The 25,700-nt window shown below is 39.2% G+C and overlaps 2 protein-coding genes across 8 annotated transcripts in view; one reads left to right on the forward strand and one right to left on the reverse strand.

Moving 5' to 3' along the window:
* The window catches only part of LOC135709868 (dual specificity calcium/calmodulin-dependent 3',5'-cyclic nucleotide phosphodiesterase 1-like), a 714,199-nt gene that overhangs the window by 369,320 nt on the left and 319,179 nt on the right, over positions 1 to 25,700 (forward strand). The window lies entirely within an intron of this gene.
* The window catches only part of LOC135709870 (maltase 2-like), a 39,040-nt gene continuing 21,672 nt past the window's right edge, over positions 8,333 to 25,700 (reverse strand). Inside the window, exons 5-7 of the mRNA XM_065232303.1 lie at positions 25,531 to 25,671; positions 24,804 to 24,866; positions 8,333 to 8,725 (exon numbers count right to left, since the gene is read on the reverse strand). Coding sequence (XP_065088375.1) covers positions 8,467 to 8,725; positions 24,804 to 24,866; positions 25,531 to 25,671 — 463 coding nt within the window. The 3' untranslated portion in view covers positions 8,333 to 8,466. The remainder of the gene's footprint in view (positions 8,726 to 24,803; positions 24,867 to 25,530; positions 25,672 to 25,700) is intronic.

Raw genomic sequence — 25,700 nt, forward strand, 5'->3', positions numbered from 1 at the left:
GCAGAGAATCTCAAAACAAAATGGTATTTCACCATCCCAAATATATGTCTTTATTTAAACTTAAGCGATTTTAATTTCATGGTACTCAAATTTAACTAAACACCCTTTCAATCTTGCGCTCTATTTATTTGTTGCTTTTTATGTTATGCGTACTTTGGACCCATTCTTTCTAATTCATCCAGCGATTTTGTCTGCTAAAAAAACACGCACTCCTTGATGCAAAGAAAAATACATTGGAAATGTGAGTTTTAATACCTGTAGAAAATTTTGCAAGCTCAGATATGGAGTTGAAGTTGAATAATCTAAATATTTGCAATATTTCTTAATAATTCGGTGTCAATATTTAAATAGAGTGCAAATACTTTTGTGAACTGGTTTTATACAAATAAATGCTCACACACATACACTAAAACAACAGGAAGAGGAGTATTTCGTCTAATAGAAGATTATAAAGCGTAATTCAAATAGGGGAATTTACGTATTCTCGGCAACCTAAGCAGCGACCTTCTTTCTGTAGCCTTTTTCTCTAAGGAACGCACACATATGCAGTATTGGTTTGTTTAAAATCTTTTGCTGCCAGCTGCTCTAACAATTTCAGTCGAAAGAATTGTCAAAAGCTGTTTTGAAACGCTTTTACAAAGCTCCAATCTTCTCTAGTGAGAGCGAGTATTGTCGGCAACCAGTTTTTCTTCGGCAACCGTTCCATTTGAACTGCATGTAAATCTGCTGTTCTATTATCGGCAACTCGAAATCAGCTACAATTTGTAGTGCGTGTGTTTCATTTCAAGAAAACCTTGCTGGATTGCTTTTTCTCAGTGGTAAAAATATAGTCAAATTGAAGCTGAAAGCATAAAGAATCGTTTGCATGCATTCATGCATGAAAATAGTGTTTCAATTTGGGTTGCCGAAAAAAGTCTGGCATGCCGAAGCCGTCATTTCCCCTATATAAAAAATTATTTGCCTCGAATCGATTTTTTTTTTCTTTCGTTATTTTTGAGGGTTGATTTAATATTCAGTTTTAAAATCGAATCACTAACATCGATTTTTTTTTTTTCAAAACGTCCATTCCTATGACGATCAAGCAGAGAATGGCGAGATTTTAAGGGTGGTCTCTGTGAATAAGAACTTATTCGACATTTTGGGGGTGTTTTTCTTAATATTAATTTTATTATTATTTACTAGTCTTCGTATAAAAAAAACGCACAGACAGCGTATCTCCTTATTTTTCTAAAGTATCTATAAAGTACTGTTGGGAGCTTATATGCACCTAATGGAACGTGAAAGTGGGTTTTATCGTGGAATGTGAAACTTTTGGTTGTTTGAGAAGAAATTTTTTTCGGAACTTTATTTGAACTTTATGGAACTTAAAAATTCTGTCAGAACTTTATTCGAACTTTATGGAACTTGAAGGTTCTGTTGGAATTTTATATAAACTTTGTGGAACTTGAAAGGGAGTTTTATCGTTGAATGCAGAACTTTTGGTTGCTTGGGATTTTGTCGAGAGAAGTTGTTCAAGTACGATTCAGACGTATGTGGTCAGTTGTTACTTTTCACATTCGGAAAGAACGCCGGGAACAGATTTGCATAGTCCGAGCGTAAATCGGCTGTGTCTCCCTGATACCGAAGAGGTCCTCTGGTCCATTTCCGATTCTTCACATATGCGCAAACCGATTTTAAGTCCCGTTTCAAACTTGCTTCGGTGCGATGAATGTAGCAGCGAAAGCATTAGGGAAGAGCACTACTTCGTCGTAATCGCCCATTTCCGTTCTATCGATCAGAAAATATCAATAATATCAATGATTTCACTGTACACAAATCAATAATAGGTTTGTTCCGATGCGTTAGTTCATTAGCTACAACATAAATCCTGTTAGAGCGCATTGTATGAATATTTACGCTCATTGTTCTCAAAACAAAAGAAGCGCTCCTAGCGAATCCCCTTTTTCTACGTTTATCCGTAGGACGAAGAAAATCTAATGGCGTTTCAATGCGTTAGGACGGAATTGAAACTCGTAAGACGAATTTAGAATCAAGAAGCAGTGTTAGATTTTAAACAATATCTCAACAATTTGTGACTCTTTATCAAATCCAACGGTACGTATAGAAAGGTGAATAAATTTAGAAGTCATCTTTGACAGAAATATTCCATTTTTTGTTTAAACTCGTTCAGAAAATAGAGGTAAAGCACGAGTTGTGCTTAGTAGGACGGAAATTAGATCAAAAACCCTATATTCGCTTTCTAAGCAACGCAGTTCAGCCATAGAGGTAACTCAAAGACAAGAAGGTCCCGAAGAAACGTGCTCATTTTTTTTTTGCTCAGCTCTGGTACTATTTTTGGTCCCATGCTAATCGATGCACCCCTCGAAACATAGGAAAATCCACGAACCCCTCATTTATCGGTCAAACTTTCATAGTGAATCAAAACAAACATAGTGTAGTACTAGAATTTCGACTAGAAGTACCCCATTCTAATTTAATTAATTTGTTTGAGACCAATAGGCTAGTCAAGTAGTGAGCCAATTTAATATCGTTAGTTTCCATCGGTTGGCTCAGCCTTGTGCTGTTAATTTTTCGAACGAAAATAACGTTTCCTTGCCCTGCGTAAACGATTTTGAAGCCTTTAAAGCTGGTTATTCCACCAAGATTGACTTTTTCTGTGGACGTCAACCCGCTGTTTCAAAGGCACAACTACAATGATAATCCCATAGAGGTTATTTCAGAAGGTCAAAACGGCTTCACCTGCACTTTCTTCTTCTTCTTGTTCGCATTTCAAGCTTATTGCTTAGCGCATATTAGCTTATTGCGTGCTCCCAGCTTAGTGTTCTAAATGCACTTCCACAGTTATTAATTGAGAGCTTTCGATGCCAATACCAATGCATGAATTTGTATATTGTTTGGCAAGCACAATGATACTCTGCCCAGGGAAGTCGAGAAAATTTCCAACCCGAAAGATTCCCTCGACCGGACCGGAAATCGAACCCGCCGCCTCCGGCTTGATAATACCGTGCCTTTACTGACTAGGCTATGAGGCCCCCTCGACTTCACCGGCGCACTGCAACCAATTAGGAAATCATAAAATTATGGAGCTCAAAACCGCAAAATCACATGGATTGGAATCAAAGTCCAACGCAACTGCATGAACAATTTCTCTTTCACTCGTAGTTTCAATCAGCAGCACTAGCGGATTATGATGATTATCAACACGCAGTAGCGGTGACGGAGGCTCCAAAAGCTCGAGACCACAGGTATCTCTAGTGAAAACCAAATCCAGAATCCTACCATTCACATTGGCATTCATCTGATACATACACACTTAGAAATACCTAATCTTTCACGTGACGGAATCCATCTTTGACATAAAGGATGAGACGTAAACAAACATGCATAGGCGTAGCCAGATAGGGGCAGGGGGGGGCGACTGCCCCCCCCCCTAAACTCGGCAACACAAAGGCTTTCGAGGAAATGGCGTTCGGTGAAATGGCATTCGGCCAAATTTTCCATGGTAATTTTTTTTTCGCCCCTCCCTAGCTCGAAACCTGGCTACGCCCTTGCAAACATGTCATGTAAAATTAAGTGCTCCGAGACTGACAAGTACGTTTGATTGCGCTGAATTTTGCGACAATTATGACTCAATTTTATGTCAAAATTGACGCTCGTATATGTCAGTCTTCGAGCACCTACATTTACATCAATTTTTCTAAGTGTGTACCATTAGCAAAGAACGATTTAACCGCAGTTAACTCATGCTCAGGTGACGCATTTGTAGGTAGCAAGCATCGCAATTTATCAGCAACATCCCAATGCAAATACGACAGATTGTAGTCACCAACAACAACAACTACACTACGATCTCGGGCTTGTTCCAACATTATTTGAACACATGCACAGTGCTGTTCATACAGTGAATTGTCGCAATTTGAATGGAGATAAACTGAGCAAACGAAGAGTTCAAAAGGAAGCTTGATCGAAACGATTGTTTGCTCCAAACGCTTTCTACCAGAAATCTAAACAACGGCACTATACAAAACATTTCTGACTCCATCCAAAACACCTCCACCACGTCAAAATCGGCTTGCTGAGGCGTTGCGATTACAGCGATTGATCATATAGTTGTGTGAAAATTCATAGTTTGAAATATCAGGACCGAGCCAGGTTTCGGAAAAACTACTACATTGGGATAGTTCTGTTTCGGAACTGTGTTTTGTCATTTCGTATGAAGATTGCGAGTTGACCGTCTGTGATGATACACCGATTTGTAGGGTGCTCAAGGTATTACTGTGTTGTGGCCAGGGTTCTGCATTTTCGAAACAAAGAAAAGAAAATGAACTCTCCGCAGAATCGCTTCATTTCGAGCAATATCTTTTTCGTGTGAGTCATCGTGTTTCTTGTTATCGATGGCAGCCATCGGGGTCAGGGAAAGTCTCAAATACCCTACAATACGGGTATTTTCGGAACGGGGACGGCGCGAAGGTGCCGAAAATCGATATTCGACGTTACTTTGGAATCCAAAATGGTGGCCATCAGGATTCAGAAAGTATCAACCATCCTAAAACATGGGTATTTTCGGAACGGGGATGCCGACAATCGATATTCGACATCATTTTGGAATCCAAGATGGTGGCCATCAAGTTTCATAAAACGTGTCAAATACCCTAAGATATGGGTATTTTCGGAACGGAGATAACCCGTAGCTGCCGAAAATCGATATCCGATTCTATGTTGGAGTCCAATATGGCGGCCATAGGGTTTCAGAAAAAGTGTCAAATACCCTACAATATGATTATTTTCGGAATTCGGACACACAGTTTTTTAACCAAAGCCGCCATCATGGATTTAAAGAGGGCGTGACATCAATTTTCGGCATCTACGTCTCATCCCCATTCTGAAAATAACCATATTTTAGGATATTTTACACTTTTACGCAAATCGGAAACCACCATCATGGATTTCAAAATGGCGTCGGATATAAAGCAGGGACTTCAACTATCCGCATACTTCAATTTTTTTACTAAAATTACTTTCAAACAAATGAAATATCATTGAATTGATATTCAGTAAACAGAATATCATGCTTTCTCTTGCCGAATATTGAAATAAAATAAATTGAGAAAACGTTGAGATGGTTATCAGGCGGATAGTAATTATGCGGATATCCGGATAGTGGAATTTCAAATTTATCCTCCCTTTAACAGTTTTCTGTTTTACAGTTCTAAATATTTGTCAAAAATTTGGTTTTAAGGTGCCCATGTGACCTGATGTGGAATGGTAGATCTGTTAATTTTCAAAATTTAATAAAATTGAAAACTAAAAATATCCGGATAATCCGAGTCCCAGCACTAGTCGGATATTGATTTCCAATCTCCAGACGTCACCCCGATTCCAAGAATACCCATATTGATGGGACGGCATCAGCATTTCCCATTTTTTCTGAAATAGGAAGCCGCCATATTGGATTAAAAAATGACATCGGATATCGATTTCTGGCCTCTAGACGCCATCCCGATTCCAAAAATACCTATAATGATGGGTATTTGACAGCATTTCCCACTTTTTCTTAAACTGGAAGCCACCATCTTGGATTTCGAAATGGCGTCACATATCAATTTTCGATCTCTAGACGTCACCACGTTTAAAAAAAAATGCTAATATTGATGGGTAAACAACCCACCCGACGATGATCTGAACCGAAATGAACCGAGTGAACAAGCAACAAAAGTCATAAAAACTGCACGAATTTGGATCGAACAGCTTCGCTTCAATGCATGCAATAGTAAGTTCATTTGACAATGAAAGAAGAAATGAACACGAGTCAAGTAAAAACAAACAGCACGAAAACTGATCGAAACTGGTTCTGTTGATGTTTACGGGGATCTGCTCGAAGAGAAAACAGAATGACTTTCAATTGAAAGTGATGGTTGATAGCTTCATCGTCGCTTGACGATTTTCGATTGAAAGTGACTTTGTGGAGCCCTGGTTGTGGCTCCGTGGTAAAGGTGAGGGTTTTCAACACAACTCGCAAAATTGTGTTATGGCAGAAACCAGCATAACAAGCTAACTCCCTGTGCTATGTCTTCAAAATGGGAATTACAAGTTCAAGTCCTTGTAGTTTCATTATGCTACCCGCGCCAGGGATGCCAAATATGAAGACATTTATGAGAAAAAAAAATTTCTCCCTCAACATTATCCAAGTTACAAATGTTGCTAAGCTCTCTTAATTATAACAAAATTTCAGCACATATATGAATTTCTTCAAACATACGGGAAGACCCTCAACATGTTGTAGAATATACCTGAACTTCTGGGTAGGTTCCTGAAATTAAATGGGATTTTCCAAACTTCCAGGAAGTTTACAAATGGTAAGCTTTCTGAATAACAGAAGTTCCCTGAAGTTCTAAGAAGTTATTTAAACTATTCCAAAAATTCCTGAGCTTCTATGTAGTTTAAGTATTTAAGTCTGATGCGTATGACAAACTTCTACGAATTTAAGACAAAAGAACAAAATTATCTGCACTTTTCCGATGTTTTTTAAAGATTGTTTTGTTTACAATTTTTAACACCGTACTCTAACGGAATTATCAACTCTATTCTTTCATCTCCTAATCTATCGCATAAAATGACCATTTCAAGTCTGATATTTGACTTTAAGCATCTCTAACTATGCCCCGTAACGTGGGTAGATCACCTTTCGTGGTACGTTACGGGATGTAAGATCTACCACCGATTCCTAGTCCTGACTACTTCAAACTAGGAGAACAGGATTTTTCAGTAATCCAAGGAACATATCTAAGTCCTTGTTACTTTTTATGCCTTGTTGATAGTGACAAGACTCGGATTTGTTCACCGAGGATGATCTTGAAACAAGGAAAAAATGAGTTAATTAGTCTTCATCTATGTGATTCCTAATCTTCTATTCGTTGTTCCCTAGTTTGAAGTGATTAAGACTAGGGTTCTGATGCATCGTCATTATCGGTGTCATCCCTTAATTTTGTTGCTAAGGAATCCAATTTTGACTGACAAAGGGGCGTGTCTTTGGAGGGTGTTTCAACACTCCGAAGGGTATAAATAGCGGGACCTTTCAATTAGAGTCGGATCCTTGCGATAAATGCAAGAATGGCAACTGTAAAAAAATCGAATACTTCATCATTTCTCAATAGTGATGGAGTAATACGACATGCACTAAACTAAGGGCACGGGATATACTATAATAGATCAAATTACTGGTCGCAGGGGTGTTAGGTCCCGGACAGAGAAAAAAGAATATCCAACTATGAAAATCATGTTATTGTTAATCTATTCTGTAATGAACATTTACAATTATCTCAAGGATTTCATTTAGAACTGGCTGGGGTCCGTCTTACCTCACCGGGTAGGCATTCATATCCCCTACACCCAATCGTTTGCTCAGTTCAATTCGCATGATTCATCCATCTCAATATCTCATCCTGAACACACTTTTCTACGTTTGTCACATCTTACAGATACAGATATTTGCCTTTACTGCTTCAACACTCCTGAATAAAAATCCATTGGTGGAAAGTACGTGCCAACTACCATTCACAAAGCCCCGAAACAGAGTTCGGACAGCACGAGCTGACTTATTTTGAGCAATCAATAAACGCTAATCTAATCAATCGTCCAAGGCAAATTATCAAACCTATTCAACCCCTGCTATTGGTACTACAGCAATCGTTTGATATTGCCAAAACGAAACCTAGTTGTTATCTCCAAAAGCTAGAATAATCCGTCTTCGTCGGGGTCAATTCAGCCAATATTGATGGTGGATTCCGATTCGACTGTAATCTTATCTTTCAAAAGCAAAAAAGCAAACCAACGCGAGAACGGTGTATTGGATTGATATATTAATGTACGAATACGTTTTACAAAACAATGCAACACTGAACACATTTGGGTTTTATTTGATCGATGAAAATTGAGCAATAGCTTCGATTGGTCGGTGCGAATAAAATATCAAACCGGTTATCAAAATAATTCTCTTGACTTATTTCTGGAGAATTCCAGGTCTGCATGGAGATATTTCAATAGCCTGATTCCACAATCGCACGAACCAACATTTAAATAGATCTTTTGCTTATTTTTCATGTGTAAATCCTGCCATGGTATTCTGAGGGTAGATCCTGCAAGCCACACTTAAACAAGAAGCAAACCGAAATGGTAATGATTATTTCTTTCTCGAGTGGTTTTGATACATTTCCTAGTTGAGTGGCGGTTGCGGTCGTCACATGGTATACTGGTTCAACTGAGTTGCAAAAACCTACGTCAAATACTCAGGTAGAGCAGGGCTTTCCTTCTGATTAATTCTAAAACGCCATCGTTCTCTTATTCTTAATATATTTCTTGAACAAATTGGCATCACTGCCTCATTATCTACTCACCACTGTTGATTACTATGTATTTCTACCACGAGGTGGCAATTTCACCCAGTCCACCCATTATGGTTGCGGTTATCTACAGCGAAGGTACCACCAGGTCGCACTTTTCCCCCATCTTGCTATTGATGTAGTAGTGGTAGTTAGAGCACCAACTGAGGAGTGCCTGTCGGCTCCAAACGCCATCAGCTCCACGTCCACTGCCGCGCCGATAGAAATGGTAACAACCAGTGCCGAGTGCAATTAAAATTGTCGCAATTATGGCGATGTCCTTAGCCGCACTTGGCAGGGAAACCGGAAGGGGGATTCCAAGGGGTAGCCGCTGCCGGATGGTGTAGCTGTTTGTGACAGAGGACGTAGGACGAATAATAACATGAAAAATCACTTTCTGTACGGTTGTCAATTGAAGGAGTTGCGTGCTGGAAGGAGAGTACAGCGGCCCGAGAAAAGTTTTATATCAAATTGATAACAAGTTTGTTATCATTGTGGTTGAATACGGCGATATTTAAAATTCGGCTTTGGTCACTCAGTTGTCAGTTGTGCTAACAGTCATTGTCAGGGCAAACCATGTCAATTGTCAGTGACGAACATGTGCAGATTTTTGTATTAGCTTATTTTGTTACAAAATTCATTGACTTGAGCAAAAAATTACATGAAGCCGTTAAAGTGAACAATCGTCAGAGATGCCAGATTTGTTTTTCAGAAGTCTGCGAAAAATGTCTATGAATTTCAGAAATGTTTGTAATTGGGCCGCAAAAAGTCTTGCGTGTGATGCAAAATTTGATATGTCAGTAAAAGCCATTTTAGACCAAAAAAGACCTGCTTTTAACGAATTGAACCTAATTGGAGTTGGGAATGCATCCATTTACACCGTATACGTTAAAAGCAATCAATAAAACGATAAGTTACGGCTGCACGAAAAATGAGGTCGACTCAAAGATTAGTTCACTCATATTCTTGAAAACTTAGCTAACTCATAGATTGAGTAAAGCTTTCGGAGCTTTTAAAGGAATTTGTTTTCTAATATGAGCAACATCTCGATGTACATATGCAATTAGTACACGGAAAAAAGTTTTCATGTAGTTTCCATTTGGATACACATAATATTTCTCCATTAACAAAACCAACGATATCTATCTGAATTTCACATATCATTCATGTGATCACATGAGTCCTATATGATAAATCACTTAAATTTCATTTGACACATAAGGTTCATATGATTTTGTGGTACAATTCCCAATTACATATGATATCACATGAAATGAGGAATGGAAAAGGAAATCGCTCACATTTTTGAAATCGCTAGACTTAATGGGTATCAAGAAAAAACAATTCAAGCAGAACAAGGGATCATTTAAGGCGTACTTTGACAACTCTTACACCAGTAACTGAGGGTTTTAAACGAATTTCGTCAAAAACATTACCAAACCATTCAGTTCGATGTTTTGAAGTTTTGACCAAGATTTAGTATTCAGCAGCAGGACAAATCAGCTGACGTCACTGCACAGTGGTCGGAAATGCCAATTTGGTGAACTTAATTGTTTTGTGGTCAAACCGTTGACTTAATCCAAAAACTGTCTTCAGAAGAATTGTTTACAAAAACATTGCGCATATTATGACAATTTTCAATATTTGTCATGGCATACTATGAAAAAATTAAGAAAAATTACTTTTTTTGCAAAAGAGATAGAAGGGTAATTACTTGAGCAAACTTGTAGTACTTACAAAAATATGAAACTTTGTTGAAGACATCAAATTTTTATGACGAATACTTGTGAAGATATGAAGCGTTTTTGATGGAAACCCCCTTAAATTAAGTTTTTTATGTATAACTTTTTAATAAGAGTTTTTTTAAGTAAACAATGTTCTAATAAAATGTAAACAACATACAAATACATATTTTTGCTGAAGACAGTATGTGGCTAAAATCATTCCTTTCAATGTTATAGTACTTTTTACATTTATTTTTCCTTAATTTCAGCTGCATATAGGGGAGAAGGTGGCAAACCGGGACACAGCACCAAGTGCTCTTTTTAAAGCTTAGACTCTGTACTACAAAGTAGTGAAGGTTTGGTTAGCGCCAATTCATAAGTGAGTGAATAGGGTCACGTTGAATGTTCACGTGTTTGGCCTTTTTCTATATAAAAATAACCCTGTCTCCTCATTTATGAACGGTAAATTACGGATTATCATCCGTGAACAACAAGGACATTTTCTGTATGTGTCCATTTAAGTGTGCATGTGAGGAAGAGTATGTAGGTTATTGTGGATTAAAAATGGTTTTTGAATTTACTTTCACTTTCATTTATCTGCGCGAGTCAAGAAGAACATAATTATCTTGCTGTTAGTAGTTTTATCTGTAGTTTAACAATAATAATTTTTCTGAGAAGTAACATGATAACATGTTTCACTTTTCATCTGTTTCCTCTTCGCTGTCTGAAAAATATAACGAAAATTGTGCATCTTCGGAAAACTCTCTGTCCTGAGATTTTACACGCAAACCAGCAATTAGTGGATCTGAAGAAACTAATATTCGCCGCATGAGATCACCGTTTATTGTAGCTCGTGATGATTTTCGAGTGTGATCTAGTCTGAACCTTTTCAGTACTTTATTTTGCAACTTTTGTGCCTCTTCAGACACAAAGACGTTTACTACCACTCGAACTTAGAAATAAAACAGAATTTAGTTGGTCCAGTTTTGTGAAATCGCTGTTATAAAGTCACGCCAAAACTGCTTGACATCGTGGTCTGGCCGATAGGAACATTGAAATGGAGAATTATGTCTGAACCGTGCATAAAAATCTTAGGGACCGTGGCGGGCAAGTAAAACCAAGGGTATAGGGTTACTAACAACTGAGCTTTTTCTAGACAATAGTTCTTGAACTTAGATGCATTGATTTCTCGTCCGGAAGACAATACCTGCAAAAAAGTTGAGCAACGTTCTATCACCTGCAGGTCGACACCCAAAATCTCTGCAGGAAACTGCTGCATTCACAAAAAAACGTCGCGCAGTATTCCCACGTTGCCGCGTGGCATATCAATAAGAAGTCCCAATTCTTGTTTGAAGCGTTGTCGGATAAGCTGCTTGCGGACTTTAACTTTTTCGGCATCAGGTCCTGTACATCTCCATTTTTTGACTTCTATTTTGTAGCCCAAGTGTAAAAATTATTCGAAAAATCTGTAACAATTTGTCAAATTTTGAATGGATTGAACAACGTTATATTACATTTTTATTATTTGATTTTTGCATGGAGAACTGATAATCCAAACTGAAATACTTCTCCATCGATTGGTCGCAAAAGAACATTTTGAATATTATTCATTTGAGTGGGTGTAGCCTTGCAGATATTACATCGCTGTGCTGATTTGGTGGTGGTAACAGCATTAACAACTTTGCCATCAATCATGGTCATATGTAGCCTATATTCGACTCGGATCCGACGACCATTGATTTCGAATTCTGTTGGCCGAAAATTTTGGAACTTATTATCCACATACTCTTTTTCTATGAGGGTAGCTTCAGTTGTCTCACTAACCAACTGAATTCGCACGGGTCGGCAGTATCTTGTTGAGGATGGTATAGGGTTTTTCACCACCGCTTTAATTTCACTCTTTTCTAACCAAAATATATATTGACAACTGGAGTACACTAAGCACACAAAGTGCTTTTCTTAGAAAATGTTTTGTTAATACATACATACAGAAAATTTCCTTGTTGTTCACGGATGAGTTTGATAATATCTGTTTATATAATCCGTAATTTACCGTTCATAAATGAGGAGACAGGGTTATTTTTATATAGAAAAAGGCCAAACACGTGAACATTCAACGTGACCCTATTCACTCACTTATGAATTGGCGCTAACCAAACCTTCACTACTTTGTAGTACAGAGTCTAAGCTTTAAAAAGAGCACTTGGTGCTGTGTCCCGGTTTACCACCTTCTCCCCTATATGCAGCTGAAATTAAGGAAAAATAAATGTAAAAAGTACTCTAACTTTGAAAGAGATGATTTTAGCGACAAACTGTCTTCAGAAAAATATGTATTTGTATGTTGTTTACATTTTTTTAGAACATTGCTTACTTAAAAAACTGTTATAAAAAAAGTTATACATAAAAAACTGAATTTAAGGGGGTTTCCATCAAAAACGCTTCATATCTTCACAATTATTCGTCATAAAAATTTGATGTCTTCAACAAAGTTTCATATTTTTGTAAGTACTACAAGTTTGCTCAAGTAATTACCCTTCTATCTCTTTTGCAAAAAAAGTTATTTTTCTTAATTTTTTCATAGTGTGCCATGACAAATATTGAAAATTGTCATAATATGCGCAATGTTTTTGTAAACAATTCTTCTGAAGACAGTTTTTGGATTAAGTCAACGGTTTGATCACAAAACAATTAAGTTCACTAAATTGGCATCTCCGACCACTGTGCACTGTTAGGATCAACAAAATATTCAATAAATGTCTTAGAAAAAGTCAGAGTCTACAAAATCTCTTATCCAGACTCCAATAATATCTACATTGGCTACACAAAAAGGACTTTGGAAACAAGGTTTAAGGAACACATGGCAGAGGTAAAAAAGGCTAACAAAGAGATGGATAAAGGACTTCATTATGAATTGAAAGGAAATAAACCAACACACTCAAAGCTCTTCATATAGGGATTCAGTTAAGAGGTTCGAAAAATTTAAAGATTATATCACATGAAAGTTATGTAAAATTCAAATGAATATTTTCCATTGGATATATAATTTATTCTTTGAGTGTATAAGTAAATTTTTCGTCGATTTTTGTCATATTCGAAAAGACTTATGAGGCTCCGAATATTTTACTCAGTGTACAAGTAAACTACGTTTCCTAGAGATTGAGTCATTTGAAATCAAATTTAAGTCGATCTTATATGCCATGTACCGAATGCGTGATAATGTTTGCACCATCGTAAAAATAAGGTTCCCGTTTCACCTTGGTTTTTTTTTTTTTGCATGCACGTAACCTATAGCTCATACTGTAGTAGGCTGTGTATAAAAGAAAATGATTTACATGAAAACGACAATAGTTTGAAAGTTGCACCATATTCGCAGCGTATTCGTGATTTGTCCCACGCGCAAATGTCGCAAAAAGACATTTAAATCACCGTGGGAGTGTTCCGGTGGACCGTCAAAAGGGTCACACCTCGAACCGCACTCAGAAATGGTTGCAGGAACATCTTCCGTTCTGGGCGAAGGATATGTGGCCGCCATCCAGCCCCGATCTTAATCCGCTGGATTACTCAATATGGCGCGTCATGAAGGCCAAGGCCTGTTCTAAACGCCACCCTAGAGCAGCAAGTCTCAGACAAACATTGACCCGTACCTGGAGAGAAATGGATCCAGACTACATTATTAGAACCTGCCGTGCATTCCGGAAGCGTGTGGATGCCGTAATTGCAGCAAGTGGAAACTCGATTGATGATTAACATAGTTTAAGACATCCCCCCTTTGAATAAATAACAAACTCGAAAACGCAATCTTTGAGAATTTTTTTTAATTTTGACATTGCTCAGTGGTGCAAACATTATCACGCATACGGTATGTGGAAATCCGTTAGTTAATTAGTACTGGTTCTTTTGCACGCCAGTAGCGGAGGAACGATCACGGCTTAGTGATAGATTCAACTTTCCACCACTTAAATATGGAGAACTCGACAATCAAAAGAGCAATTTATAAGCTTATTAATACGACTATAAACACTACGTGCTTAAAAAGTGTTGATGAATCAGGATCAGTGTTGCTGAAACGATTCAGATAGCAACACTAACACTAAACACTCACACTGTTGTAATGATTTTACAAATACAGTTTACCGAAAGACTATGATATCACTTGAAAAAAAAAACAATTTCGTTCCAAGAACCGGAGAGACGAATGGCATATACCAATATACTCATCTCAACAGGATCGGAAAATGTTTCTGTAGTATATGTATGTATGTATGTATGTATGTATGTATGTATGTATGTATGTATGTATGTATGTATGTATGTATGTATGTATGTATGTATGTATGTATGTATGTATGTATGTATGTATGTATGTATGTATGTATGTATGTATGTATGTATGTATGTATGTATGTATGTATGTATGTATGTATGTATGTATGTATGTATGTATGTATGTATGTATGTATGTATGTATGTATGTATGTATGTATGTATGTATGTATGTATGTATGTATGTATGTATGTATGTATGTATGTATGTATGTATGTATGTATGTATGTATGTATGTATGTATGTATGTATGTATGTATGTATGTATGTATGTATGTATGTATGTATGTATGTATGTATGTATGTATGTATGTATGTATGTATGTATGTATGTATGTATGTATGTATGTATGTATGTATGTATGTATGTATGTATGTATGTATGTATGTATGTATGTATGTATGTATGTATGTATGTATGTATGTATGTATGTATGTATGTATGTATGTATGTATGTATGTATGTATGTATGTATGTATGTATGTATGTATGTATGTATGTATGTATGTATGTATGTATGTATGTATGTATGTATGTATGTATGTAGGTTCGTATAAGTGTAGCTCACTAAATTTTCGCATAGATGGCTGGACTAGTGGAGCAAGTTCAAGAAGGCGAGTTGCAGATCCCCATTGATCGCAATTGATTTTTTTATCGGAATTACGGTTCCGAAGATATGAACAAAAATAAGAATTCCAGATTCCACTAGGGAATTCGCAAAGATTGATGTATCGAAAACTCATCATGTGAAACCTCAAATCACATTAGAATCTTATTATAAGATCAATGGGGGACAAATTCAGACCCAATGAGCATAATGGCCTCTTTCAAATGTACCGGGTACTCCCGGGAAGTTGACAGATTCTGACATGCGCCGAAATGCATCGCGCAATACCTCAAATCACATGGAACTCAACATAATGATTAGTGCAAGTATATATATTCATTTTCCATAAAACCTCATTGAAATTTATTTATGGAAGAGGAAAAGTGCGTAACGGCTGAAATCGAGGAGCGGTGGTCAACTCGGATCTTTGACGGATTGATTCTGACCAGCGGTTTTGGATGAAGCATCGAAATGATTTGGACCAGCAGTGCCTATACACATATAATACTGAGACTCAGAAATGAAACACACTTATAGCATACCTGATCCTTTGAAATAGTTGGTTTTACGATTTCCACATTTTTACGACTCTTATTCAAGTACAAAACTTCGATCAGCACTTAAACTGCGCGGGGGGGAGTGTGCTCGAATAAAAAGATGGAATAGAGTGGAATCACAATGTGCAATTTCATTCCCTTTTTCAGTGACATTGACTATAGACAGTCAAGTTATAGACCGGCAAACGTGAGTATCCAAACAAACCGTCAAATTGTATGGAAAATGTTCGTTACATACAACATGGCAGCACATTGACTGGTCTATAACCACCGACAAACCGACACGACACTTAATTCAGACTTATTCTAGAAAATCGTAAACGGCCGATTTAAATTTGCAGTGATCCGAACTGTCAAAAACACAAAAATAATTTGTCCAGAATAGATCAGACACGAACCAATTCATAACTTTTGCATGCGGTTTCAAGGCTTAGCTCAATATTTCCCGCGAACACGGAGCCAGATGTCAGTAGTGTGCTTTGGTCAGAAATTTCATGGTTAAAGCTAAGGTCATTCATGTTGGTTTGTCCGTGCTATAACTAAGACCATCTAAAAATAATATGTGTTGCAAAATGCAACGCGCTTGTAATTTGATTAAAGGAGTAAGACAGTGTAACCAAATAAATTTTAAAATTTTCCATTGATTACAAAAGTCTGTAAATATCTGTGAAAAAAAACTAAAAAGTTTGTAAATGTCTGTAACGAAAAAAATGTCTGAGAAAAAAATAAAAGTCTGTAAATTCACAGACATGTCTGCAAATCTGGCATCTCTGATGTCAAAGATGGTCCTTATTATGATGAGAAACTTTGCCCAAGACACCAAGTCGCGAAAATGCTTCGTTTCGGAGTTATTACTGGCCCAGTCTGGTGGCAAAAGGCTATCTTCAGAAGCAAAGCCAGAACTATGAAGAAACCTATGCACCTACAGCTCGATTGGCAACCATCAGGATAATTTTAGCAGGAGGTGTGCACAGACAATACTATTTCCCCCAAATGGATGCGTGGGCTGCTTTCCTCCACGGTAGCCCGAAGGAAACCATTTTCATGGAAGTCCCGGATGGTATATCTGCATTGCATTTCAATTTTGGCCCAATGTCACCCCGTCTTACAGTATTAAAAACCATGGACAGTTCAAATTCTTATAAACAGGAAATCCAAACTTTGCCTGACGAATAAACTTCTAATATTTAAACAAGTTTTTAGACCAGCCATGCTTTACGCTGTGCCAATATGGTCTAGTTGTTGCACTTCCAAGAAAAAAGCACTTCAAAAAATTCAGAACAAAGTTCTGAAGATGATTTTGAAGTTGCCTCCCTGGTACAGTACTACCGAGGTACATAGTATTTTGAATGTTGAGACTTTAGAACAAATGTCCAATAAAATAAATAATAATTTCAGGCGAAAATCGCTGCAATCCTCAATTGCAACGATTAATTCCCTTTATACTTAGTTAAGATTTAGTTTAAGTTTTTAGTTTAAAGATGTGAATTGTTTTGTAACAACACTTAGATATATATCATAACAATTAAGGCTGGTATGTTACGGTAGTAACTGGTAGGTTAAAATTAAATGTAATTTATTTTGAATTTGGAACAAATAAAGAGTAAAAAAAATTACAGTTCGAAATTGACACTTTTCTAGAATTGTTACACTAAATTTAAAAAAACAACCGTGAACAATTTTCCCAGCGGTTTTTAATATGACACACGTTAGTCCATGCAAAAAAGCTATAAACTAGTACACTCAGAATTTTTTTCGCTTAGAAGTTAAATGAAAACATATATAAATTTTTTCCATCTAGTTTTTCACGTAAATTTTACATTTTTGCATATGTAGATCGGTTCGAAAGTTTTAATTTCAATCCACATAAAACTGTATAGGCTTTTGAAGTATCTAATAGTACGTTCAGAATACAGAGTTATAACATGTAATAGCGCTATCTTGATGGTGGTTTCTGTGTTGCAATTATTTGTCAACCGTTATAGCATGTTGTAACTCTCCAGTCTGGACAGCGTTTAAGTTTCAAAGCTTATCACATTGCTTTTAATATGATTTGTAATGAGTTTTATTAACGTAATGATTTTTTTTACTTAAATGATCTATATTTCTTGAATTTGTGTGGTTTACATGTATAACTTATCAAGTGACACAGATGCGTCTTTTCAACTTTAGTTCCTGTGAAATTTCAATTATTATTAATTACAGTTCCTAGTCCTATCAGGCCTGTTTTAGAGAATGACCACCTTGGTGGGATTGGTTTGTTTGAAAATTTGAAAAAGGAGACTACTTATAACTACTATTTACTACTACAACTAACCTACAACTACTATGTACACCTAACCTACTATATACAAATTGCTTATCAAAGCATGTTCTGATAAATTACATTTTTGTGCAAATTTAATCTTAATTTCGTTAATTTTGGAATCTATTTTGGCAATGCCTGCCTCTTCATGTAAATTTGTTATTCTAGTGTCGAAAGGACGATCAAGAAGCATCCTCAGCACTCTATTCTGAGCGACCTGGATTTTGTTCCTGTGAGTCTGTGCACATGATTCCCACACCGGAGCTGCGTAGAGGATCGCAGGTGCTATTATTTGTTTGTAGACGGCCAGTTTGTTCACCCTTGAGAGGCGGGATCTGCGGCAAATCAGCGGATACAGACACCTAACCAAGGCGGAACACTTGACTACGGTTTTCTCCACATGCGAGCGGAATAGGAGCTTTTCGTCAAACAACATCCCGAGATAGGTTACTTCGGCGGACCACTCAACCCTTGTGCCATCCATGATTACAGTACAAGATGGAGCCGGTTTCAGTTTGGGCGATTGCCGATGGAGGAACATGATCGCTTGTGTTTTGGTGGCATTGATTTTGATTTTCCACGTGGTGGCATAATCAGCAAAGGCGTTAAGGCATCGTTGAAGTTTGTTCGTTATTTCGCGAGGCATCCTTCCTTTGACGGCTATTGCGGTATCATCTGCGAACAGGAAGAACACGCAACCGTCTCCAAGGGGAGGAATGTCGGAAGTGTAAATGCTGTAAAGCAAGGGGCCCAGCAGACTGCCTTGCGGGACTCCTGCTGGGATGGAAAACGTGTCTGAAAGACAACCATTCAACGATACCTTAAACGACCTTTGCTGGAGGTAGTTACGGGTGATTTTAACCAGATGTAATGGAAAGTTGAAGTTACAAAGCTTGTATACAAGCCCATTGTGTCAGACATTATCAAACGCTTTCTCAACGTCTAACAAGGCCATGGCTGTGGACTTGGATACAGCTTTGTTCCTTCGGATGTTATTCATCACCCGCACTAGCTGGTGATTGGTGGAGTGCCCCTTTCTGAATCCAAACTGTTCCGGAAGGAGAATGTTATTTTCCTCGACAAACTTGAGCAAACGATTGAGAATGAGTTTCTCGAACAATTTGCTCAGCGCTGAAAGGAGGCTGATTGGTCTGTAGCTTGAAGCTAGCGTTGGGTCCTTCCCGGGTTTGCGGATAGGTATGATTTTCGCTGTCTTCCAGATACTTGGAAAGTAGTGCAGTTCCAAGCATCTGTTGAAGACAGCAGCCAGCAGAGAGTGAACCTTCATGCTGAGATTTTTCATCACTAGGTTGAATATTCCGTCAAACCCGGGGGCCTTCATGTTTTTGGTGCATTTCAGCGCTGAGCAAATCTGTTCCACTGTGATTCTATCCTCCGGAGGGATGGCACAAGGGGAGGAATCAAGGTTGAGTACGCATTGCTCAACCTGAACTTCGAGCGGACTTTGGATGTTGGAGCCAAGCATGTGCGATTTGGCAATATGCTCACCAATCGCATTTGCTTTCTCCTGAGGGGTGATTATGAGCCGATCGTCATCATTTTCATCTTTTAGTGGCGGAATGGGTTTAGGGTGCGTCTTTAAGACCTTGGCAACTTTCCAGAATGGTCTGGAGCGGTCGTCCAGATTCTGGACAAGCCGCCCGAAACTTTCGTTCCGGAGTGAGACCATTCTGGAAGCAATCTCCTTGTTCAGATCGGCCATTTCACGTTTCCTCGCTTGATCTCCAGTCCTCTGAAACTGGCGTCTACGAACATTTCTCAGGCGAATTAAGAGTTGGGTGTGGGAATCAATGGCAATAAACTTACCCCTCACAGGAACTCGTCGGACGCACGTCTCGTCAGCCACGGTTATGGCTTGGTGGAGTCCCTCCAACGCTCGGTCGATGTCCTCCACGGTGTCAAGCGGCGGGTTGTCGATGATGTGCCTGTCTACCACGCGTCCAAACTGGGCCCAGTTTACGTGATGATAGTCCTTGCGCAGGCTTGAAGCAGGAGCCACGTTGCAGCCCAGCTCAGACACCACCGGTTGGTGGTCGGAGCTGAGTTCGTTCAAGGCTACCGGCTTGGACAAGCCGATATTTGTCAGGAACAGGTCTAGCGTCGATGGGTTGCCCGCCGGTGAGATGAATGTTGGTTCATCCGAAAACCAAACGGAGTACAGCCCATGCTGTGAGTGGTCGAACAGGAGACGACCGTTCTGGTTCTGCTGGTAGTTCCGCCAGGCCTCATGGCGAGCATTCAGATCTCCTCCAACTACGAAGCGGGAACCGGTACGGGTGATGGTGGACAGGTCCTTCTTAAATTTAGCCGCTAGTCCACTGCTGGCGGCACACTGTCGAGGGCAGTAGACGGCGATGAACTGGACGTATGGGACAGAGTGTGCGGATATGGGACAGAGTGTGGTATTTTATTCCTTTCTTGACGACGACCGCAACACCACCCCCCTGGAGCTGGTGCGATCAAGCCAGATAATATTGTGGTCAGGCAACCAGAAGCTGTCGCCGGACTTTAGATGGGTCTCGGTTAGAAGGCCCACGTCGATGCTGTGCTTGCGGAGGAAGTCGGCAAGCTCAATTCTTTTTGCTCTTACGGAGCAAGCATTCCAGGTGACGATAGTTAGCGGTTTAGACGCCATACTGGATGATGAACTTACCGAGCACTTGGATCTGTTCGGGCTTATTGCGGCACTTACGAAGAGCACCGGACATGTTGACGAAAATTTCCATCAGTTCATCCGCTGAGAACAGATCGGGGTTGTTGTTTTGCGTTGTTGGTTGTCTCCAGAATCCAGGGGGAGATGGAGAGCTTTGGCCAGCAGAATCACCGGAAGCTTCTTGAGGAGGGGCGGGTTGCACCCGCGAATTCGCTTGCCTTTGCTGGGGAGCACGAAGAGGCGGAAAATCCTCCGTCCTGAATGCTGGAGTTTTGTCCTTCTTGCGTCCTGGTTGATTGTTGCTTGACGCCTGCTTTCGGATGCGTTTGAAGTCCTCGCGTTTGGAGCACTGTCTGTCGGAACCTTGATGTGCACCACCACAGTTGGCGCATTTTAACGCCACGGCTCCATCCGCAGGGCAGTAGGAAGTGGCGTGTTCTTGAGCGCAGTTGCTGCAGCGTGGCTTGATGTTGCAGTTGCGGGTACCGTGACCAAAATTGATTCACCGCTGGCACTGCGTTACGTCACGATGGCCGCCACGGTATGGCTCCCATCGTACGATGATGGAGTAGATCGATCGGATGGCTTGCAGCGCATTGAGAGTCACCGTCCCTTTCTGGAAGTGCACCAGGAAGAGGCAATCCGGGTACGTCTTCACGTTTTCGTCTCTCCTTGTCATTCGGAATACAGCGATTGGGGCTAGCTTGTGTCGGTTGATTTCAGCTTCGACCATCTTGATGTCGAAATTTGGTAGACCCCTGATGACTACCTTGAAGGGCTTCTCACCGGGGATGTCGTGCGTGAAGAATTCCGCCTTGGAATCCTTCAGATATTTCACGGCCACTTCGTACTCCGCTTTTGTTCGCAGCATCACCTTGGTGCCGATCCTGCCGAGCTTAAACTCAGCGGCAACGCCCAGCGATGAGAGATCGCCAATCAGCGTGTTGAGTGGTACTTGCTTCACCACCAGTGGAGGAAGCTTGATTTTCACCGCACTCGGGCCGGCAGAATTCTCGGTTTCGACGGCGTCGCCGAAATCACCGATGTCACTGGCGTTCGTCGCGGTAACATCGTCGCGTCCGCTCGTACCATCGGACTGACCTTGGTTCTTCTTCCTCTTTTTCGTCCGCTTCACCGGGACTGGGTTGGTATTTCCAACATCGGTGGGCAGAGTAGCGTACCTATTTGAGGTAGGTACCGAGCTACCCTCACCACTGTTCTTCTTCTCCGCTTGGTCACGAAGTCTGCTCCGAGAGCGCTGTCTTCCCATCACGCTATGCGACCGACACTACTGACGACGCGACGTGCAGTATATCTGCGAACGTTTGTAACAAACTATAGGTTAATCAAACAACTCGACAGAGCGAGCAAAGACCGAACTGTACTGCTTGACGTTCAAGCAGCTAATGATCGAGCTTAACGTAATGATCTTTACAGGTAACTTTTAATATCTGAAGGTTACGTTTTTTTTTCAGTGAAATTTATGTGACAAATTTTTTAGTGTAAAATACAAATCGAGCTGAACATTGCATTAGGTCCTAAAAAACATTTATCAATTCTTTTTGTCGACTTTCTTTTTCGTTAATAACATGAGCACTAAGGTGTTTCATTCGTGAAAAAAAGATTGATATTTTTGATAGGCCACCCCCTAGTTCAGTTCTTAACACAAAAACAAACATCTGTGCAAAGAATCAGCTAAATTGGTCAACGTTAAGAGGTCGCGCCAATGATTTTAATTTTGATCGGGTTTTTCGTCAAATTAGTATGGGAGAAATTGATGACCCACTAAAATCATTCTAACTTTTTTCCTAACGATCCGATTTGCATGAAATTAAAATATGTTATACTTAAAACTATAATGAATAACTTTGTTCAAGATTGTAAGTAGATTTGATGCTTCAGAAAACAGAAATTGGCTTTCGGAACTCAGATTGCAGATAAACTTTGATTTGAGCAGAAAAACAGGTATGCTGATAGGGCATATTTCATAGTATGCTTTGCCAGATTTTTTTTACCTCAATGTTTATAAACATATTGTGCTGTCATCTCTGGATACAATAGTGCCATGGAGTTGAGAAGTGATACGGAGAAGCAGTTGATTGGTCAGCCCATTATTAGGTTCACCGGTGGAAAACTTCCGAATTACCGAGAAATACTGCAGCTCTTCACAATCTCGCTCCACGATACGAACCTGCTGGAAGGTGGTTCAATTGGCAGAACAAGTTTAGGTCAGGGCTCGTATCCCAATGAGGAAAACCAGGCTTTGGAAAAACTTCATGATAGGTGGACAAACATAAAAAAAAGTATTTCTCACATTGACGACAAATTTGTTCAGCAAAGAAAAGCTTTCAACGAAGGATTGGACAACCTTTTCGATATGGCTCATTTGAATGCCTTGGAGATGATTACGGAAGCAGAAGATCGCGATTTCATTTTAGCGCAGAGAGGAGACCAGGATTCATGTTGGGCTCTTAGAGCGACGCATGTGATGACGGTAAGAGTCTGAAGGAATCGGAAATCAAGGAGAGGGCCGGAAAACGCATCAATCAAACAGCAGCTATCAATCCATACTCTGAAGTGCAAATCGGTTAATTAGGAAAAAAAGTTAGAGTGATTTTAGTGGGTCATCATTTTCTCCCATACTAATTTGACGAAAATCCCGAACAAAATAGAAATCATTGGCGCGACCTCTTAACGTTGACAATTTAGCTGATTCGTTGCACAGATGTTTGTTTTTGTGTTATGAACTGCACTAGGGGGTGGCCTATCAAAAATATCAATCTTTTTCCAGAATGAAACACCCTAATGAGCACCTAACCGTTTCTTGTTGTGTTTGTGTTATTAGATGCTAGATAAAAGCTTCTTTTATCGATATATGTTCTGAAAATACTTGGGAATGTCTTTACATGGCCGTGGGGATACAAAGAGAAAGTCGACGAAGAGAATCTGTCAATGTAACTTAGGACCTAATGCAATACTCAGCTTGAATTGAGCTTTAAATTTTAATTTTCAGGTAAACGATTTCAAAATCATCATTATCGAAAAAAAAAACGCGGCATTGTGATGTACACTCAAATTTGTTTTTACGAGATCACGTGATCACGAGATCGCAAATAACAACCAAATTTACGGAAAATTGTTGAAAAAAATCACAGAAAAATATCGTAATATTAAAAATCCTCCTGTATAAAGCCAAAGTTGAAAAATAAAAATCGGGCGAAACAGAATTGAATCGATAAGGTAAATGTCAACTTCAACAGGCACAACAGGCAACGATTGATTTCAACAAACAATATGGTAAAATCAATTTAACTGGACTTTACTAAACACATCGCTGAATGAATTTAAACGATTTTTAAGTCTTTTAGTTACAATCAATTTCAATTTTCAGGAAGTACAAACGCATTTCACAAGGCTTATTTTAAAAATTGTCAGTAGTAGAACAGATAATTAATTCCAGGCAATTTAAATAAAAAAGGAACAGGGGGCCTCCCTTAGTTCAGTCGGTACAGGTGCAGATACAAAGCATGACCATGCTGGAGGTGGCTGAGTTCGATTCCCAGTCTGGCCTAGGAATTTTTCGGATTGAAAAATTTTTCGTCTTTCCTGGGCATAATAGGGTATAATTGTACTTGCCACACAATTATGCTAATGCAAAAATGGTACAGGCCTCGCAAGCTCTGAATTAATAACTGTGGAAGTGCATCTAGAATGCGAGGTACAAGAAGAAGCGGCTGACAATAGCTACCAAGAGGTTTAAAGAGTTTAAAATCGTGTTTCAATAATTTGAAAATATTCTATCCATTGGAATGGATAGTTAAACCAGGAGCAAATATCTTTAAACAAGCAGACTTTTCTTATCGGACCGTATTCTGCTTAGATTGACGGGAATACGTACTATAAATTTTCACTTCTTTCAGAATAATACCAAAAAAGACTGTCTTACTTCACAATAAAATTAAAATAATAATCAAACTCAATTATTTCCTTTCTTTTTCTTAATTTCAGGTATGTGTCATCGGATATGCATGAATCATTGTTTATTAGCTCAAACACGTCCTTGAATGTTACCAAGCTAGGTTGAACTGTGAGTACAATTAAGTATTCTCGGATGAAAATTGTATATATCAAACGTTCTGAATTTTCCGATCCCAAATCATAATCCACTTCAAAAGAATTCACCACAAATTGAAAACAGTAGATATTTGAGCAACGCATTCCAGCTAAACCTACCTCTCCTGCAGTACCAGCGCGTCATACGGTTCGATTAGTAACCTATCTCGTTCAACTGAGTCCCTGTTGGCGAAACAAGCAAACAATAAGGCAAATTGTTATTATTAGCCGCAAAATACAACCCATCGGCCGTCGCTCTCGTGCTTGTCGATGAGTGCGATAATTTATGTGGGATCACTTCAATAAAAAAAAAACATAAACCTATACGTACACTCTTATCGTTCTCACTATCAAAACGGGATACATTTACCATGCTGGTGATAACATTGAACACTTTTTACACACCTAAAATCAAGCAGAAATATCACGCAAACAAACACTGACCGGCAGTTTCCAAAACAGTTCGAATCGAATGCACTTTTTCCCTTCAACCTTCTTTTCCTCAACCAAGATTCAATGGATGCTGCAGTGTCAGCCCCTCCGCGTATGTAACTGACGTTGATTGACAACATTTCTAATCGTCAACGACTTGCTTGACCGAGAAAGAAAAAACAATAGCTTTCTGGCAGCTCTTCGAATCAGCACAAGGTGTGTTGTCCCATGGCGTTACTGATTGATAGAGTGAAACGGCGGTGGCACCGAGAGCAGCGCCCGGCTCGGTGTCCAACGTCAAGATCTGAACAAACAAAAAAGCATGCAACGAGAAAACACGGCACACAGTCGAATGACATTTACTTTATTGGACAGGTGATGGCTAATTATGGACGTCCCCAGCTGGGACTCTTACCCTGTCGAGATGCTGGAGCTAGACGATGCGACTGCCACCTTCAAGTGCTGTGAAAGTCGAGGGAAAATTGACAAATCAACAAGTTGCTCCCGTGGGCCGAGGTTCAACACGACTACGAAACTATCGTGGTTCGTTAGTTCTCTGGATTAAAGTGGATGTTAGTTGATTAG

The sequence above is a fragment of the Ochlerotatus camptorhynchus genome, unplaced genomic scaffold (genome assembly GCF_037179485.1).
Source record: "Ochlerotatus camptorhynchus isolate MF236.1 unplaced genomic scaffold, CSIRO-AGI_Acam_v1.1 ptg000367l, whole genome shotgun sequence".
NCBI classification, from domain to species: Eukaryota; Metazoa; Arthropoda; class Insecta; order Diptera; family Culicidae; genus Ochlerotatus; species Ochlerotatus camptorhynchus.